The sequence below is a fragment of the Phaseolus vulgaris genome, chromosome 6 (assembly GCF_000499845.2).
Source record: "Phaseolus vulgaris cultivar G19833 chromosome 6, P. vulgaris v2.0, whole genome shotgun sequence".
NCBI classification, from domain to species: domain Eukaryota; kingdom Viridiplantae; phylum Streptophyta; class Magnoliopsida; order Fabales; family Fabaceae; genus Phaseolus; species Phaseolus vulgaris.
Window position 1 is genome coordinate 5,734,109 of NC_023754.2, and position 15,385 is coordinate 5,749,493.

Here is a 15,385-nt window from a genome sequence, read left to right on the forward strand (position 1 = left end):
AACATCACAAGGTTCAACAATCTCCCCCTATTTGATGAAGACAAATCCCTGATGTTTGTGTTGTACCTGATTAAATCTGAAGCAGTTTCTGCAATAGAACTTTGAGCAATACATTGAACTTCTGATATTCTGTTAGCATACAGATAAACAGTTTAAAGCTTAAAACATCTAATATCAGAAACATATTACATATTCCAAACACTTTTATCAACTTTAAAACAGAAACTTAAAACAAACTCGAAACACAACATATATCTCCCCCTATTTGTCTTCACAAATAGACAAAGATAATAGATAAAAACAAGATATTGTTTTCATTACATCAGAATAAAACAGCAACAGCAGAAGGAAAGAAATTTTAAAACCAGAAAAGAACAGCCAAAAACAATCGATTGTTTCGATGACCAATCGGTTGTTTTTCCTTTATTCTTCTTCATCAGCAAACTGAAGATCAAAGATTTGATTCTGGACAACTTCAATTTGTTCATCCAGAGTCATAAACCTTGCATCCATGTTGTCAAACCTGGTGTCAATCCTTTGGAAATTACTAACACAGAGATCATGGAGGCTCCTTTGATTTTTAGCAAAGCTATCAAGCCTATTCATCATGAGTCTTTCAAATGACGACATGGTTGGCATTCTTTCTCCTTGATGTCCATTAGCAGCACTAGGTCCTGCATCTTGAAAATTTTCAGTTGGATCTTCATGTTGAACATCCATATCAGCAGGTTCATCTTGTTCAAGATTTGCAGCACCACTAGATGAGGCACCATGATCACCATCCTTACTTATCCATTTTCCACCTACTTTTGTAAAGCCCATCTTGCTGAGTGATCCATTGTTCAACTCTTGAGTTGACTTGACCAGCTCAGAAGTTTCATCTTCAAGATTAACTTCAAAATAGAGTAGAAACTTAGATATTAAAACAGCATAGGGATAATGATAATCACCTAACCTCATGGCTTTTTGCATGTGTTCTTTGATTATATGAATTCAATTGATCTTGATTTTCTTGGTGATGCAGAAGATATAAACCAGATCTTCTTCAATTAGCACAGAGTGGTTACTCCCCCTTAGAGTTAGAATCCAAGTTACAATGAGAGCAAGCAACCTCTCATCAAGCTTCAAACCTCCAACCGAGCATGTACTAACTTGAGATTGATTATTCTTCAAGCAATTTTTGTAGAACTGGATTTTGTTAAAATCCTCCACCACACCAAGGTTTCCCTTGTTGATTCTCAGACCTGAGAACTTAAGCCCAGCAACAGCAGCCCAAAATTCATGAGTTATCTCCATTTCCACACCTTTCACATGAGAAACAAGATTGTTTCCCTCAAACTTCAAGTTGGTGTAGAATACCCTCACCAAATCTGGATAAATGTTTCCCTTCATCTCTAGGAACTTTCTGAGAGATTGATCCTTGAGCAGCCTTCTCACATTATCAAGCTTTTGACTTTTCAGCCAATCAAAGAATACAACCTTGGGGTTGTTTATCTTCTTGATACTTGTCTCATATCTATACTTCTCAATGAGATCATTGTCTCCAGAAAACCAGCCTTCCTCCAGATCTTACGGCCCTGGTTTTGACTCTCTCGGAGGTGGGAGGGGTTGATTCCATGACAACAGAGACGAAAACAGAGGAGAGAACACTTCACAGATTTTTGCAAGAGATGGTGCAAGAGATATTGCAAGAGATGTTGAAATTGGTTGTTCTTGTGGAAGAGATCTACAACTGATTTTATAGCAGTAAGAGAATCAATATGAATTTAATTTCATTAAAGGGTACCTGATTTTCAGAGAGAGAGGACTTGACTCTGCTCTACACAGAAAATGTCAGAAAAAGCTGAAAATCACATGGTCTTCACATGTAATCTTTGACTAGTCATTAAGGCTCTTGAATTTCCAAGATTTTTGAATATATTCCTTTTTGACTGTTGTAACTTCTTTCTGATCATAATCAGCTTTCAACACAGATCATTTGACCAAGATTCTCTCTTTTAAATTGATCTGCAACGGATAGAAATTCAAAAAAGCAATTAAATCAATTTCTTCATAGTGCTGTCAGACCCAAAACAATCGGTTGTTTCGAAGAAACAATCGGTTGTTTTTCTGCAGTAGTTAAAAACTTGATTTTTGAAATTTTAACCATGAGCAGAAGCAGTTTAAATCAGATGACATTGATTAAAAGAAAATTAATCACAAGAAAGAACTTTGAAACAGAGATTGAAAACAAATAAAGGAAAGTCTTATCCTTATGTTGATTCTTCAATGAGCCAATTGCTTGTTGATCAAGAAAACTCCTTTTCACTGTTTAGATCTTTTGCATAGCATTGATTCAGCTTCAATGACTGCCTTTTTCTTCAACAGCTTGATCAGATGGCTCAGTTCTTCTTTTTCTCTTTATTTTTCCTGCATAAACAATTTCAAGTAGCAAGATTTGGTCTCCTTACAAATTTGGGTCCATTTGACTTTTCTTTGCTGTTAGAAACATCACATCCCTTAGGAATCCATTTCATAAAACCTTTAGGAACATAATATTTTCTAATTTTACAGAATCTAACAGAGTGGCCTTTCTTCATGCATTAAAAGTATGTAACAACTGGTTGTTTCGTCTTAACAATCGGTTGTTTTTCTGATTTTAATAAAAAACTTTTTGAAAACCTATCTTGCTTGTTCTGTGGGTTGAAGCCTAAACCAGCCTTTCCAAAAACACAGCTTTGAGATGCCAAGACATTCTCAAAGTTTGATTTCCCCTTTGAAAGCTTGTCCACAGTTTCAACAAGATAGTGAACCTTTTTCTCAAGATTTTCACAATTTGTGCAAATGAGAGTATCACACTTGCAAGAGGCATTTTTGAAATGATTTTCCAATTTTTCAAAATCACTTTTTGCTTTTCTCAGATCCTCTTCAAGTGATTTAACTTTCTTTTCAAGCCCACTGTTAAGATCTTTCAATCGGTTGTTTGAAAGAACCAATCTATTAGCTTCATCATGTGTTTCTTGAAAAGCTTCAAGCAATTCACTATAATTTTGTTCATTTAAGGAAGCACATGAACTTACCTCACTTGAACTGCAAGAATCATCATCATTCTCAGCTACCAAACATATGTTTGCTTTTTCATCTTCACTTGATGAAGAACTTGATGATGACACCTCATTTTCATCCCAAGCTATGTAGGCTCTTTTTGTCTTGCCTTTCTTCTCCTTGTAGCTTGTCTTTTTCTCTTTGCTCTTGTTAGGACAATCTGCCTTTATGTGACCTTGCTCACCACAACCAAAACAAGTATAGTTATTTGAATTAAATTCATTGGGTTTCTTGTTTCCATACCTATCCTTGTTGTTGTCTTTGTTGCGGTTTCTCTTTAGGAGTTTACTGAATTTTCTTGACAGCAAACTAAGATTTTCCTCATCACTTGAATCTTGCTTTCCCTTATGCTTGAATGCTTTCAAGGCTATGCTCCTTCTGTGCTTATCTTCGCTCTCTTGAACATTGAGTATATTCATCTCTAGCTCATGTTCCCTAAGCTTTCCAAACAAAGAAGCAACACTTAATGATGTTAGATCTTTAGATTCGGAAATAGCAGTTACCTTTGGTTGCCATGCTCTATCAAGACATTTCAAGATCTTGATGTTCAGCTCTTCTTTGTCAAAGGTCTTGTCTAGGCTCATAAGGTGATTGATGATGTGTGTAAACCTTTTCTGCACCTCAGCTATTGTTTCTCCTTTAAGCATTCTAAACATCTCATACTCTTGGATGAGAGCATGCTTTCTAGCTCTTTTCACCTCATTTGTTCCTTCATGAGTGACTTCCAAAGTGTCCCACATTTCTTTTGATGATTTGCATTGTGAGACCCTGAAAAACTCATCAGAATTTAAAGCAGAGGTTATAATATTTTTGGCAATGCAATCGAATTTGGCCTTTTTGCTTTCTGCATCAGTCCATTAAGACCATGGCTTCTCAATGACAGAACCATCTTTTTCAAACTTTGGGATAAAAGGACCATTTTCAATTGCATCCCACATTCCTTTGTCAAGAGATTCCATAAATATTTTCATTCTAACTTTCCAAAACTGGTAATTCAAACCACAAAACAAGGGTGGTCTGTTAATTGAGGCACCTTCCCCAAACGGTAGTCTATCAGCCATTTTAAAAAGATTTTTAGGATAAACTTGAATAACTTTCAAGAACCAAGCTCTGATACCAATTGTTAGAAAAGATGGCTTTAAACTAGAGGGGGGGTGAATTGTTTAAAAGAGTTTTCGTAAACTTTTCAAAGCTAGAATGAATTTATCTTAGAAATCAATTGATTCAGCAATTCAGTTAGCCAAAACAGCAAGCAAAAGCTGTAATACCAGAAAAACAATCGGTTGTTTTAGCGAAACAATCGGTTGTTTATACCAGCAAACAACAAATAAACTGAATTTAAAGAGATAGAGATAGAGAGATTGTACACAGTTGTTTATACTGGTTCACTCCAAACCAGAGCTACATCCAGTCTTCTCAGAAACCCTGAGGATATCCACTAAGCAATCACCACTTGATCACTTACACAACAACCAAGAGAATGACCTTGAACACCTCAAGAAACACACTCTCCTTGGCCAACACTAAGATTGGTGATCTTGAACACCTTAAGAACACACAACCAATCTCAGCAAACACAGAAACAAATTGCTCAACAGATTACAAAGATTACACTTGTTACAGATGAATATCTGAAATCAATACAAGTAGAATACTATTTCAGCACCTTGATCAATCACAAACTCTTAAGCAATCTCAGCACTTTGAAAAACTCTTTAGAAAAACTTTGTCAAAAGATTTCTTAATTCTCAAATCTGTTTTTCTTAATATATTCAAAGATGTAGTTTGTTATCCAATCTTAACAAACTCTTAAATTGCATTAAAAGGTTGGTCAAAGCATTTAATGACTGGAGCGTATACAGTTAAAGCATTTAAAGCTCAGCCAAACACAAAAAAGTTTTTTTGTTATGGTTCCAAAACAAACAATCAGTTGTTTCCTCGAATCAATCGGTTGTTTTGGTACTTAACAGTTTCAACCATTCAAAAACAGTTTTCAATCTTTCTCAAAACATCTAAGTATAAACAATCGGTTGTTTCGACAAAACAATCGGTTGTTTCAACTTAGTTTGAAAAACATTTTACTTTCATAAAGATTGAGATGCTAATTGCTTGAGATTTAATCAAAGGGTGGATTACAACATATAAACTACCCCAGAACAAAGCTTAAACCAGCACAGCAACAACAAGCAAAGCAGAGGCTTCAACATCCTTCAAAGGATTTGGATTCTTCAAAACTTGAACATCACAAGGTTCAACACTAAGGACATCACTTGACAAGAAAATCATAAGAGGGTGTGTATGTTTTGAACTCTTCTTCTAAAAGAGGTAATCTTGTATTTTATTTTTTTAATCTAAAAAGCAACACTTTATGGAGATATTGTCAGACTTGGGCAATAAACAACACAAAGAGAATAAAAAAAAAGTTTAAAGACCCACACCTTTTTTAAAAACCAATTTCAAAAACAAAATGGCCTTCTATAAATACTATCTTTAGAAAAACTTGTATTTTAATATTGTTTGTTGTGTTTTACAGGGTGGTATATGGCCCTAGAGGAAACAACATAAAAATAAATAAATAAAGGTGGCAACCCTGAGCATCAATTAAATTTGAGGAAAAATCTTTTTCAAGAGGGAGGGTTTGATGGAAAACCTTCCAAGCCACCACCACATCTTGGGCCACGATAATGGAAAAGATGAAGTCTCAAGAAGAGAATCTACACTTTGAAAAGTCATTTTCTCCCTCTTCTTAGCCTTGTAAATATGTGAAAAAGTAGAGTAAAAGAAACGTATAGGACTTACAATTTTATTGTATAAAAAATAAGTGCGGAAAGACAACTCAAAAGGCTCATGACCACTTCAAGGTTAGTGGAACATGGAGTCAAAACCAACGTGAAAATAAGGTGCAACTACAAACTTTGTGAATTTTGTCCCATATTGGTTGGGCGCTTGGAGGGAAATACCTCTACATCTATAAATAAGAGGCCTACCCCTTGTAAGACACCTTTAAGATGAATTAGAATTGAATTGGCCTAGATCTAGTCTTCTTGTTCTATTAGAAAGTCTTAAAATGAGAGTATTCTTCTCCTAGGTTCTCAAACCAAGGGACCTTCCTTGGGATAATACCTCTCAAGTTTCGTTTTTGAAACTTGGGGAAAGTTCAAGTTCTTTTTTAAGTCTTCCGCTGACACTCCCGAAGGATGCTTCCATCACATGCATTTTGATTTTGAAATACTTTCTCCATATATATGAACTTTCAATTATGCATTGTTCATCTTCTCTTTTGTATTAGACACTGAAATAGGAAAGTTCAAATGTGATTTTTTTAATGTGGTTTCTTCTCTTGTAATATCTTTAGAGTATTTCGCTTGATCTATTCCTTTGTGTTTATTCTTCTTGATGTTGCTTCATTATTGATTGGTTTAAATCTTGCTTATTAGCTTCATCATTTTCCTATTAGACGCTAATAAAGGAAATGTTGGCTTTTAGCTCTATATGCGTTGTTAAGTCCATTTGATAATATATAGGAACAAAAGAAGCATCAATGAGCAATATAATTTACAAATTAAATCAGGGGTATCAGTGAAACAATATCTTTCAATATTTTCAAATAATCTATACTTTATATTCTCAAATATTTCTTCTAGAATGCTCTAATCAGAAACTTTCCAAGTTAATATTAATTCAGAACGTTAAAGCATACTTATATTTAATCCAGATGTTATTCTATTAAAACATATTTTGAAAAACTCTTTGATATAGAAAATATTCATGCTTTATTTTTTAATTTTTTTTTACAATGTAATATTGTTTAACTTTTGTCCAAAATCATTTAATCCTAATAATCTTATTTGAAAAATATAATTCAAGAATATCAAATAAGATTTATAATTGAATGGGCAGCTTCATGAATCATTCAAATGATAGGAAGGTTAATATGAACACTTCCTTAACGCAATGGTTCTTTTGATGTGTTGGTGATGCGTGTATCGTCTAATTTGTGTAATCTCCAACGTTCATTTTGATGCTTGTAAACAAATGCATCTACCTTGTGTTGTTGAAGGGGATCATTTGATATGATCTTCTAATAAGTTCTTCAACACTTGGATTCCGTAATAGGATTTGTTATGAGCTTCGTCTAATACGTTCTTTGTCTAACCAAAGTTTCATCTGATGAATGCTTTTTCATATGATTGTTCTTTATCTAATGAAAGCTTCCTCTTATGGGTGCTTTTTCATTTGATTTTTCTTATTTACACAAGTTCTTTATTTTCAATGTTCTATTTGAATATTTTATCCACTTATAATATTTTTATAACATAAACACAATGGATGAATCGTTTGACTGTTGTGAGTGAAGGTACATTTCGCTCTAGAAGGGGGTTGAATAAAGCCTAAACTCAAATTCGGTACTTGAAAAATTATCAAGACAAATACAATATCTAAAAGATAAAGGATGGAGAGAGAATTACACAAAAAATTTATATCGGTTCAACCACAACTTGGGTTACGTTCAATCCTTTCAAGCAACCCCTTAAGAGCCTTTATCAACAAGTATTCTACACCTCTCCAGGTAACAAGTCTTAATCTCCTCCTAAGACTAAGACCTCTTAGCAAGTGAGAAAGACTCTCAATCAAAAAGCAGCAATGGAAGCGCACATGATTATCTTTACACAGTCAAGGATTTACTATGTTTGGCTCACTCCCTAAAATATGAATGTTGTAAACAATAAATATACTCAAAGAAGGACTATACACACTAAGAATATGAATACACTATGTAAGATTTGAATCTTTATCTTGTGTAATTGTATGTTGTTTTCTTGACCTTAAAGGTCTTTATATAGTATTCAGATTGTGATAGTTGAAGCATTGATTCTTCTCTTTGTTCAGATGACCGTTAGACGCATTGATTGATTCTTCTACGTCTTGTACTTTAAATGAATTTGATTTATTTCTTCTTCAGTCCAAAATTTGAATGTTGATACTTCAATAATATAATCTTGAGTATTTGATATCATATCCCTCATCATTGTGTATTGTTCATCATCTTCTTCTCGTTAGACTATGAATATGGAAAGTTTTGCTTTGATTTGGTTATGCACGTCTTTTAGCGTATGAAACAATTTGAATTGTTTCCTTTCATATTCTAATGTGAATGTTAAACCTTTAATTCTTTGTGACTTGATTCTTCAATTGTATCTTTGTCACATCGAATCTTTGTAAATGCAGTAGTGTTTGATAAGGAAAATTTAGCTTACTAATATTTACACGTCTTTGCTTTTTACATTTCTTTCTTTACTTAAGGTTGTGTGAACGTTGATAGATATATCTAACAATGATTGAGTCACATTCTCCACTTCTTTATCTTGTATTCGTTCTTTTGAATAGTTTCCTTAATCAACTAAATAATAACATTGTAATGAATCTTCATTGTATCACGCTGAATTAGGAATGTCGTGATACAAGCTCTGAATACTTCTTTGCCTTATGATTAATTCTTGGAATTATTCCATTGCACGTGCTTTCTTTAGATAATGACTGGATTAAACTTCAATGTTTAATTTGCACAATTCTTGTTCATCAGTCTTCTCATTTTCTTTATTCAGACGTTGAGTATGGAAACTTTGTACATTGACTCATGTGTATCTTGATGTTCCTAAAATACATTTAGAAACTTTTTATGATTCTCAATAATCAATATATTTTATATATTAAAGCATGTGATGTTGAAAACAATATCTTAGTTGATTTATGAACTATAAAGTCTTTCTATTCTTGCATATTAATTCAAAAAACATCATCAACATTTATAGGTTAAACTCAAATTAAAACGTTTGAGCATAATTAGATTTAATCTGGTTTTAAATTCTTGTGAATATATTTCAAAAAACATGTTATCAATTTCATACTCTGTTTTTAGAAAACTTTGCTATACAGACTTTGAATTAATAAATAGGTGTACATTTGTATTCGAAATCAATTTGTAAACACTCAAGAAAATGTATATATTTCATTATTAAATATTTAAGCACAATATATTCAAGAACATTCTATGAAAAATATAACAAGGATTTGAACATATATAGGATGGAAATATTAAGTATGGAAACTTCCTTGGTAAATCGTGCATCATCATCTGTCTTATGTATGACTTGATCATCGTTTGGTGCATTGTTGGTTCTCTCATCATATGTCATGTGTACCACTTAATAGCATGGTCCATTGAGTTCTTATGTAGACATTGTCTACTTTCTTAATGAGACCTTTTGATGGAGTGTAATCCATGCTTGTAGGGAGAACTTGACCAAATGGAGTGAAAGAGGTTGACAGCGGAATGAAGTTGAAGAATGAAGGAATGAACAACGGTGCAAGATGTGTAGTTTCTCACGGAAGCTAGTGAAGAAGTTCTTGTTCTTCCAAGAACCCTAGGCTAGGGTTGAAGAACCCTAGGCTAGGGTTGAAGAACCCTAGGCTAGGGTTGAAGAACCCTAGCAAGGATGAGAGTGAGACATTGAGATAATGTTTGAAGCTCAAATTTGGCAGAGTTTCTTTACACATTCAAGTCTGAATTATAAAGAGGAGAAGACCCTTATTTATATGAGAGAAAGAGTGAAGTTAGTGTGCCATGCAAGCTACCCAACCCTAACTTGCATGGAAAGATAGGATTAGTGTTTCTAGGTCATCCCTCGGTTCCTTCTAACCCTAACTTGTGTAAAGTTAGGATTTCTAGAAGCTTTCCATGCACTTCTTCCTTTCCTAGGGTTAGGGTTATTCATACTCTAGGTTTGGCTCAGAATACAAAGCCGAAAATCAACTAAAACTACAAACTAGTCTATTGTTTACAATTTGTACAAGACTTAAGATGAATTCATATGTTCTTTGGGTTTCCTCTCTAAGACTGAGTTTTGGTGGTTGACTTTGTCTAGATGATCCTCCATCACTTTTGGTACAACTCTTTCACAATATGATTATCATCTGGCCTTCATTGTCTAGTTCAACGTCTATTGTGCACTATAAAGTCTAGCACTTTTCATTTCATTGTTTAAAGAGTTTTGGTATAACTACTATATCTTATCATTATAGATTTTTGTTATCATTAAAACATGTTTGGAGAGTCTCACTATGAGATTGTCTAAGTCTGATTGAATCGTCTAAAGTCTTAACATTGGGCGTTTTTTTAGTCTAACAACCTTTTTTGTTGTTGTATCGTCTAGTGAATCTTGCTTGTTTGCTCTATTGTTTTTGTCTTAACTTATATTGCACATGAGTGAGCTTTGTTATATCACAATGCACCTTATAGTATTTGTTATCATCAAAAGATATAGATATTCATATCATGAGATTGAGTATTGGATCGTTTGCTAACTTAACAAATTCTACACTTATGTCACTTTAGGCAGAGTTGCAATAATATAACTCTCAGTAGTGGTGCTTCACGTTGATCGTGCCACTATAGAAATTAGACAATGCAGGGATGACCATGTGAATTTGATTTGGTTAATTTGTTCTTGAATACACTTTATAAAATACATATTTCACATTCTGAATTGGACAATTCATAATACACATAAAATGTTATGGATTAGGTATTCTAGAACAATGTATGATATATATGTTTCGAAAAACTTCCTAAAGTTTCTTTTATAAATAATCCAAAACATTAATCTCAATGTTCCCAAATGCTTATCGAAAAATAAAAAATCATATTATGAATTATTCAATTTAAAATGATTACTTTATTTTAAATTATCTTCTAATTGTTTATTCTGGAAATTTTAATTTTTACCAGATGATGCAAAACTAATAACCATTAAAATAAATAAAAACTTCATTAATGTTACTCGTTCATATTTGTTGCACCTATAAGAGGTTAACAACTTTAAACCAACATAAAAGCTCGTTCGACTACTTAACCTGTTTCAATGGAGTAAAAAATTAAACACATCCACAGGCAAAAATGTGAAGAAGGAGGACATACTATTGAAATAAAACAAATTATAAAAGGGTCATTTTAATAATTACAGAGGTGAATATAGTAATTATAGGGTTAAGGAAGCAAAACCCGAGAAGAGTGTTCACTTGTATGCTTTGGATGTTTTTAGAGAAATTTCTTCCTACACTTCCATAGTTTCTTCCTGCACCTCATAATTATTGTAATTTCAAAAATACTCTTCTGAATTTTATAATTTAGAAATAATTTTTTAATTAAAAAATAATTTTAAAATTGTAAAATTTGAAATATAAATCAACTTTCAAATTTTACAATTCAAAAGTCATTTTTAATTTCAGAAAATGACTTATAAATTAAAGAATTTGAATTTCTATTATGAATTCTAGAATTCAAAAATCATATAGACTTTTAAATTGTAAACTTTGGAAGTGAAAATGACTTATCGAAATACAAAATTAGCTTCCAAATTTTATAATTTGAAAATGATTGTTTGAATTGTGAATTTTAAAATTTGGAAGTCATTAAAAGATATTTCAAATTCTATATTTCAAATTATGAATTTGCATTTCAAATTATAGAATTAGAAAATCATGTTGACTATCTCCACTAGTTCGTACTTTAAACATTTTGCCTAGTTGATGTCATCGAAGATGATTTCTTCTATAAATTCTCCCACAAAGGGATGCTCTCACTCAACGAAGAAGCTCATCAGAGTGCAGAGATTTAAAAATCCTTTTTTATTTGATTATGGGTAAAATAGACTTTGCACCTTAATTATGGACAGGAAAACCTTTCCGTTTTTTGAGTCCCAAAAATCTATTACCTAGTGATTTATTAACAAGTGATCATAACACAACACTAATATATAATTACAATTTAAATATATGTATAATATTTATTTAGTCATCGATCAATCCAACAAAATATATATCCATCTAAAACTATAAAAATAAAACACGCATACATTGAAAATTAAATAATATATCTTAATTTTATTATTTCAGCTAATAATAATCATAATCTCGGAAAGAAAAATAAAGAATTATCATACTGCTGTGTGTTTTAAAAAAATTTGTATATATTAATCATAGAAAAGATTTTAGAGCTATCATTTAAAATATGAGATTATAAGGAAAAAAGTTAATGTGAACGAGTAAAATAAGAATTCAATTCTTATAGCGTACGTAATCAATAAAAATCAATAGAGATCTAATTTTGAAAATAGTTATTATAAAAGTTAATAAGCTTATCAGATTTTGCAATATGTGATTATGAATATTGTAATTAAATTTGAAATAGTAGTATATGAAATTAAGTTCATAATTGATATGAGATTTAAAGAGGTATATCTAGAAGAAGAAAAAAGTATAAATTAGTGATTTTCCTTTCCTAGCTTTACTCTGAACCATAAAAATTGAAGAACTAAAAAAAGGAGAAGTTGAAGGAGGATAGTATTTTCCATGAATATCTGACATAGAAGATGTTGTATGGAAATCGTATGTATGATTTCCCTTCCAAGCGTGAAATGCGTAGTGATGTTAGAATTGTGAAAGAAAGAGATAAAATTCTGATTCTGACACAATTTGATTCACAATGCCAAGCAAGCTTAGGAAGGCAATTGGAGCAGTGAAAGACCAAACAAGCATTAGCTTAGCCAAGGTTACCAATGCAGCAAATCTTGAAGTCACCATCTTGAAAGCCACAACCCATGATAAAAACCCCATTGAAGAGCGTTATGTGAATGAAATTTTGAACATTGTTTCCTCTAACAAAGTGTATGCAGCTGCATGTGCTCATTGTATAGGCAAACGCATTGGTAAGACCCGCAATTGGGTTGTTGCCCTCAAATGTCTGATCATTGTTCTTAGAATCTTTCAAGATGGTGATCCATATTTTCCTAGGGAAGTCTTGCATGCAATGAAAAGGGGTGCCAAAATTCTCAACCTTTCAGCTTTCAAGGATGACTCCAATTCTAGCCCTTGGGATTACACTGCATTCATTAGAACATTTGCTTTGTACCTTGATGAACGCTTGGATTGCTTCCTCACCGGAAAGCTTCAACGCCGATTCACTTATCACAACCGCTTTCACCAGAGTAACCAATCCAACAAGACATCCAATGAGCCAGGTATCAAAGACATGAAACCCACAATGGTGCTTGACAAAATTCCTCATTGGCAAAGGTTATTGGATAGAGCTATTGGCACAAAGCCTACTGGGTCAGCCAGGACCAACCGTTTGGTTCAGATTTCTCTCTATGCTATTGTACAAGAAAGTTTTGATCTTTATAGGGATATCTCTGATGGTCTTGCTGTTGTCTTGGATAACTTCTTCCACTTGCCATTTTTGTCTTGTGCTGCAACATTCAATGCTTGTGTTAAATCCTACAAGCAGTTTGATGAGTTATCAGCTTTCTATTCTTTTTGTTTAAGCATTGGGATTGGAAGGTCCTATGACTACCCCAGAGTGCAAAAGGTTTCTGAAGAGCTTATGGAAACATTGCAAGACTTCTTCAAAGACCAAGCTTCTTTGGCAACAAATAATAATTCAAAGCATCTCCTTTTTCTTCCACCCAAGGATCTTATTGGCTCAAGTTCATCTCATGATGAAGCTAGGGAAAGCTGTGAAACACTTGAAAGTTTGTTTGAAGCAGGATTCGAATTTAGGTCACAATGTACATCGTTGGAAGATCTCATGAGTGCTACCGATGCTGCCCTTAGTCCTAAGATATCACTCGAGGAAGACATAAATTCAGAGGAATCAGACAAAGATGAGAAAGAATCGGCATGTGATGATTATGTTAGAGCAAATGGTTTTGCTTCTGCGATATCATTTCCAATTGATCAAACGTCAAGGTCGAGTTTGGATGTTGTAAGTTTTGATGAATTGCCGCAGGAACTGCAACAAAATCAAACAAATGAGTGGGAGCGACAAAATACAAAAGCAGTTTCCAATAATATCACCAAAGATTGTTGGGAGTTAGTCTTGGCAAAGACAGTAACTGCACCTGTTGAGACATCACCCAAATTGGCAAATGGGATCATCCCATTGGTGACCTTATTTGATCAAGCTTTAGTTCCTCAACACAACTACAATCCATTCCTGGATGACACAGGAAATGTTGCTCCATTTGCAACCACTAGTGATAAATTTATTGATGTGGCACCAACATTTAAGGCCGCAACACAGGCTCTTTATGCTCAGGATCCTATTGTACCAACCATCTCAGATCAAAGTTCCAGTTCCATAGCAAATCCGGATCTATTTTTTGGGGACATGTATCCAAATGAGACAACAAAGGGTCCAACTTTCAGAGCTCAAGATTCTTCTTTAGAGACCAACATAATAGTGCCATCAAGTTTTAATACTAAAATATCAGATCCCATTATTACTACACCAAGTTTCCACACTCAATGTTCCTTTATGGACAATTCAATTCCAACATTTCAAGTGCACAAGCCAAACGTTGATGCCATAATGGAAACACCAACTGTTACTACTCTTCAGAATCCTAACCTGAGTATTGTTCCCTTACACGTTGAAGAGCAGAACTTTTATGGTTCAACAGTGCCACCGACATTTAGTGCAAAGGATTATTACAATGGGACAACATTGGCAACATCAATAGACAATGATCCTTTTGGAGCATGGCCTAGTGCAAATACCAATGAACAAACTATAAATGTGTCTATTGATCCTTTTGGAGCATGGCCTAGAGCAAATACCAATGAACAAACTTTAAATGTGTCTATTGATCCTTTTGGAGCATGGCCTAGTGCAAATACCAATGAACAAACTTTAAATGTGTCAATGCAAGAGGATAGTTTGTTGCGGCAGCAACAACTATGGTTGGAGCAACAACAGAGTATCATATCAAAGCATTTTAGTTGAGTTTTCAAATAAAAGTGATTGAGCATTGAAATTTTGTAAAAGTATATAAGTTAAGGACTGCCTCTTTTTCTCTAGTTCTCTTTCCTTCCTTTCCCTAATTTGTGCTTTTTCTTTTCATAATCAAATCTATAGTTTCTATACAAAGGGCTGTGCCAAGAAACCCTTGAAAACGAATTAATTTATGAACAAATAAAACTAGTTCAATATAATTATATTTTAAAACTATTTGATAAACTTGAACCATTTTCTTAAGAATAAGTTAATTCATGAATGAGTAAAGACTCAAATAGGTTTTGACTTAATATAGGACACGTTCATGCTATGCATACTAAATAATCATCAAACAACTAACACAAATCACTAATTAATTCTTATTTCGCAATCAACTTATATAAGAACAGTTATTAAATATTACTTCAGCCGTTTTACAAGGCTCAATTTTGAAAGATGGTCACAAAT

General features: G+C 33.1%; 1 protein-coding gene across 1 annotated transcript; it reads left to right on the forward strand.

The window, feature by feature from the left end:
• Window positions 1-12,490: 12,490 nt before the first annotated feature.
• On the forward strand, window positions 12,491-14,993 carry LOC137833018 (clathrin coat assembly protein AP180-like). The gene has a single exon (XM_068641413.1). It carries the CDS (start codon window positions 12,629-12,631, stop codon window positions 14,924-14,926), a length of 2,298 nt encoding a protein of 765 aa, XP_068497514.1. The 5' UTR covers window positions 12,491-12,628; the 3' UTR covers window positions 14,927-14,993.
• The last annotated feature ends 392 nt before the right edge of the window (window positions 14,994-15,385 follow it).